At 34.7% G+C, this 6,006-nt stretch overlaps 1 protein-coding gene across 1 annotated transcript; it reads right to left on the reverse strand.

The window, feature by feature from the left end:
- Positions 1-681: 681 nt before the first annotated feature.
- Positions 682-2,103, reverse strand: LOC149182222 (putative cis-zeatin O-glucosyltransferase). The gene has a single exon (XM_089414489.1). It carries the CDS (start codon positions 2,101-2,103, stop codon positions 682-684), a length of 1,422 nt encoding a protein of 473 aa, XP_089270615.1.
- Positions 2,104-6,006: the final 3,903 nt, after the last annotated feature.

The following is a 6,006-nucleotide window of genomic DNA, read 5'->3' on the forward strand; positions in this document are numbered from 1 at the left end:
GCTATTTAAATAATGTATTCAATTAAATGATTTAAATTTAAAATTTATGAATAATTTTATTATCCACATTTAAAAATTATTTTTATTTTTTAAAATAAATTAATAAAATAATTTTATAACAAATTTCTCTTTCTCTAACGATAAATATAATACAAATAAACTTTCAATTCTAATCTAAATTCCATACCTAATAATTAAAATTTTAACCAATTATACATCCATTCAAATTTAAATTTCATATAAATCTCTATAAACCATAATACATTACAATTTTAACCCATTATAAATCAATTTAAATTGAAATTTCATATTAATCTCTCATAAATTAAAATTAAAAATCCATATAATCCTCCAATTCAGCTTCAAATTCCATCTAAAGATATCATCAATTAAAATAAAAATAAAATTCCATATAACACTTCAACGGATGACCCAAATCCAACACCTCCAAGACATTTGCTACATGTTCACAAGAAAAACCTTGCATTTGATGTAAAGTCCAATCTCAAAATCCACCCTTCACAACTCACCCCCACACACACCGAAAAAAATTAAAATACTGCACTCTGGTTTTATTTTCTAAAATTGAAACTAAAATACTATATTCTTGTTTTATTTTCTAAAATTCACAACCTCCCAACAAAGCTAAAACCCACATTCTAATTATATTTTCTAATAATTTTATTTAGACGAGTACTCAATAAACGCATCCAAACTCTTCCACGCTGCTCCCCCTAAATTCGAGATGGCCGCCGCCGCGGATTTACTCACCACCTTAACTCTCCTCTTCAGCTCGTCCGCCGCCATTAATCTTCGCACAGCTCTCTCCACCTCTTCCTTTTTAGCGAACCCATCGCTCATATTAATCTCCAACGCCAGTTTTGCCTGCGCCAAAATGAAGGCGTTGGCCGGCCCGTCGGTTGTCAGCGGCAGCGCGATCATGGGAACGCCGGCCACCACACTCTCGAGAGCCGAATTCCATCCACAGTGCGTAATAAAAGCCCCCGTCGCCCGGTGACCCAGGATTGTTAACTGTGGCGCCCAGAAGCACTCGACCATGCACCGAGTTCCAAGCCGCCGCTCGTAGCCATCCGGCAACACCTCCGCTTTCCACTCCGCCGCCATCGACGTGGACTCCACGTCGACGTCGAGTTTTGAGTTCGGCGGGCGCAGCACCCACAGGAAAGGCTGCCCGCTCGCCTCGAGACCCAGTGCCAGCTCTGTCACTTGTGCCGGAGAAAGAGACAACTCCGACCCGATCGATACATACACGACGGATCCCGGCGTTTGACGGTCCAACCACTCCACAATCTCGGTGTCCCGGGGCCGTCGGGTTTTGTGGTTCCCGCCGGAGATATCAATCACCGGCCCCACAGCCCAGAAGGGCTTCCCGGCCCCATTTCTGCCTCCGGCGCCAAAGCTCTCCAGGTGATGGACCAATTCTGGCTCCAGCTCTTCAAATGTATTAAGGAGAATCCCGTCCGCCAATTGCAACGTCAGCTCCATGTCCTTATAGACGTGACTTAACATACTGTCTGGCGTCGCCTGCACCCTGCTCATAATGTCCGCCACCGCCAGCAGAGGCTCCTGCTGGTCCCAACATTTCGCTTCCGCGCACAGCCACAGCTTCGCGCTCATTTGTAAAAACATGAAGGAACTGATGCCGAATTTTGCGGCCGCGGCGGCCGAGAATCCCATGTACATGTCGTAAATGAGAACCAGGCGCTCGGGTGGTGGAAGTCCCCGTGATTCGTAATATTCACGGCCTGTCAGCTCCGCCATTAGAGCCTCCAGTGGCTCCTGCATTTTCTGTATGAGACCGAATACCAGCGGCAGCATGTCGCGGGAAATGTTGTTCACGTTCTGGCTGCCTGCCGGCAGAGGAGAGTCCGGCACCGATAAATCGTGGAAATGTACGGGGAGATCTTCCCATCCCTGCACTCGGGGTCGGAGAATTTGGATGTTTGAAGGCAGGCTAACGTAGATGACTGTTACTCCCCTGGTGGCCAGCATTCTTGAGAGGTGCAAGAATGCATTGAAATGACTGTGCGCTATGAAGGGCAACGCTACTACGTATAATTTTCCTGTTCCTTCCATGGCCATGTTGCGATGGAGCCGAATTTGACTCTTGAATTCGCTGCAATAAAGCAACGAAGAGTCGTAGCGGAGTGAAGGGTGTATGTGAGATCAAATCAGGTCTCCACGTTCTGCTCCTACACAGAGTCTGTGAGATTTCAGTAGTATTGCGTTCTATTTATATCAATATCTTTCATGATTTCTGATTTTACTTGAAATGGTTTTTTTATGATTTCTTTTTAACTTAAACTGGCTGTGCGATAGCTTTGGGAGTTTCTGTGGATTTTTTATTTGTTTTTAAATTGGGTTAGAATTCAATGAGGATGTGTCCAACTCATAAATTTGAGTTGAGATATAAAGTGTTTACAATTAAATTAAATTTTAGAGATTTTTCATAAGGATGAATTTATATAAACTCTTCCTAATTAAAGTATTTTAGAGTTTTTTCTTAATGATAAATTTATATAATCTATATACATGTAACGAAAAGATATTTTAAATAAAAAAAATTGTATATATATAGATATATATATTATTGGAACATCACTTAAATGAGGTGAGTGGAAATGTTGAATTAAAATGGTTTATTTTCATAAATTTTAGAATTTTTGTGGGAATATTGTTTTGGTTAAATTATTTTGGAATTTTATGGTTGAAACTATAAATTTAATTTAAATTTTGAATTTTTACAATTTAAGTGTTTTAAGGATTTTTTATAACACAAAATTTATATACAATAAAAAAATATTTTAAATAACAAAAGTCATAATAGCTAGATAAAATTATTTTTTCTGTAAGTTTGGTAAGACTATATCTTTATCATGTCTAATTTTTCATCCCGATCAAAAAATACTAAAGATACACAATATTTTAACCCAAAAACTATCTCAAATAAACAATAGTTAAACCAAACTATATATATATATATATATATATTAACTAATAAACAAAATAACTTCTTAAAATATTGTTTTTTTCTAATTAATTTTAATCAAAATCTCATACAAATTTTTAAAAAATTAAATTTAAATTATTTAATTTATAAAATTAAAATCATTAATTTTTTAAACCATAAAAATCACAATCCTGTGCATATATATTCCATTCCCTTGAAAAATTAACACAATGTTGGTGAAAAGTCAGCACCATCCTCAATACCAATGCGAGGAGACAAGAAGAGAGCATGAATGTTATCAGAAAATAAATAAATACATTCCATACGTTGAAGGCACTGCTCTTTTTTATTCATCGTCACGTGTGCGCAATGCGTGTATTAATTAATTAATTAATTATAGAGTATTTATTTGGTGATTTGGAAAAGGGCACGTAACACACTTTTCAGCTTCTGTCGCGGCATGACGAGATACTTTCGATATGGATTAATTAAACAGATAAACGAGATGGACTTCACACAAAAATATGGATTGATTTTGTAAGATGATATCATATCATGGCACGCATTTGAGACTAGCTATTTTCAAATACAATTTTTAGTCGATCCTTAAAGCATATACCTTTGTACCATGGTATTTTAGTTGATCCTAAAAGGATATACTTTTGTTTTCATTTATACAATTTTTTTTGCTTATCTAATGACAACTATAAAATCTAAGCATTAACGAATAAAAAAAATAATGTTTAAAAAATAAATGGTTGAAAAGGGGAGGTAACTATGTGGTATTTTTTTTTATATGGAAAAGTTGAAAAACCATATGCATAGGGCCTAGGAAATGGCAGGAACAGGTTTGGAGAAGCATATGTTATTTTTCAAGGTTTATGGTAAGATATTCCAAGAACTTAATTAGTTATCTAATAGTTGGTATGGGAGGATATTTAGGAAATATTTATTTAAATCATAATTCATGTTTTCAAAACATTTGATAAAATGACTAAGGAGTTGATTTGGTACTTGGAAATTTGATGATTATTAGGAAAGAGAGTTTTCTCTATCCCATAAGGATGTAAAAAAAATTAAGATATTTAGGTGACCATAAAGGTTGGATATAGGTGGAAAAGTTATAGATGATGAGGTATGCAAGCATGAAATTAATCTCCCCTAGGTTGATGTGGTATGGTTTCCCCCTACCATAATGCATATAAGGAGGAGGTACTGGCCAAGCTTGTTATTGCGAGACCTATCATTCCACAACTTTGTTTCTTTTGATAGAAGTTGACATTCAAGTATACCAAGATATACCATGCAGTTGATTATGGCTCATAGAGTGTGCTGAAGTCAAATTGCATTAAGGTAGGGGCTTGAATGAAAACTAAATTGATGAGTCATCTAGTCAAAATGTGGAAAAACAATGATAGTGGGGAGATGCTTCAATTGTTGGCTATTGCTTTACTTTGCATCATTAATTAATATGCAAGATAGATGTTTCATTGTGCCAATGGTATCATCTATGATTTTAGATGATACTTTGTTCGATGTAATCTACTTGATGGATAATGATGATTCATGAGCATACACATAGGTTGTTGTGGGATTAAACCTTATTTTAAATTTAGATTTAGTCACAAGCCATGCTAGAAGGTTTCACTTCATGGTTTCTGTTCTGGACACACATGATGCGTTTATCACTTCTTTTACTTTCTCGCTATCTATTACTATGACAATATTTTTGGATTGAGGCCTATAGATTGCATTGCATGCAACATACTCTGATCAACCATATGCTCTCTATAGTCGGTTTAATAGGGGATTTCTTTGCAATGAAAACTAACTTGGATGGAGAAGAATGATGGCTAACACATAGGGAAATCATGGCACAATTTGGGGACATATTTAGAAACAAATACAACAATGTAGACTATAATCATGGAATTAAAAATGATATATAATCAAATGGTGTCTAGCCTCCCTACATCCATGTAGATGCTAATTTATCATAGGACACACACTCAATGAACAAAGGATGATATTTATGCTTGTGGAAACAACTCGAGGATGTTCTATCAACCATGAAGCAGAGACAACTTGGTTCCCCTTCTAATGGAAATTCAATAATCATGTCAACACTAGACATCCTCGATCTTAATGTATCAATTTTAGCTCTAGATAGGGATAGAATTCATGGAGGTCCTCACAACCCTGCTATTGAGATATATTATGTTTACCAAATCCTATATACTTTTAGGTGTGTATTGAAAATGTTATACTACTAGATACTATAGTAATGTAGCCTAAGAGCTTCTTTAGACTAGATATTTCTTAAATTCAAGTAAATTGAAAGCATTGTATACCAAAGCCTTATCTCTCCAGTTTTACAAAACTTTGATATAAGGTTGTGCCTCAAACATAGTTTTGATATGAATTCAATTTCAAGTTATTGTGAAAAAGGTGTTGAAAATATATTAATATTAGTTTATCAGAGATAAAAGTCTTAAGAAAAAAATGTTATAACAAAGATAATATTTTATGAAATTTAAGACTTATTCCAAATCATGATTAATTCTTTTATGACTTTTTTTGGTTTGTGATTATTTTACTTTAGATGACCACAAAAGTGATGAGGAATGCACATACATGTATATGTTAATGTTAATCTTTAAAATAAAATATATAAGAAATACTAATTTTGGAAAGAGAATTAATATATAGGATAAGGATTAGTTTTTATAACTTAATTATTAAATGATGATGCTAAATAAGATGACGATGATTAATGTTCATAGAGATCCAAAATGGTTTATTTGACATTGAGGGGTTAAGATATAACTTGGAATTACTAAGAAGTCTATGGAGTTCCAAGATCACCATAGTTGTGGTGAGTTAAAAGGTTAATAAGGTCAATATTGTGGAAAATATTTTGAAATTTAGATATAGTTTGAGTATATGATGAACAATTTAAGAGAGTGTGTTTTTTGACTTCAACGCTCTTAGTGTCGCAAACATGATAGAATATTTTATCCAAATGGGTTTTGGTA

This window comes from Pinus tabuliformis, chromosome 3_2 (assembly GCF_031772625.1).
Source record: "Pinus tabuliformis cultivar Carrire ecotype Pingquan chromosome 3_2, CPIR1, whole genome shotgun sequence".
NCBI classification, from domain to species: Eukaryota; Viridiplantae; Streptophyta; class Pinopsida; order Pinales; family Pinaceae; genus Pinus; species Pinus tabuliformis.

Coding starts and splice junctions, on each gene's coding strand:
- LOC149182222 (XM_089414489.1), bottom strand. CDS start 2,103: ATGGCCATGGAAGGAACAGGAAAATTATACGTAGTAGCGTTGCCCTTC.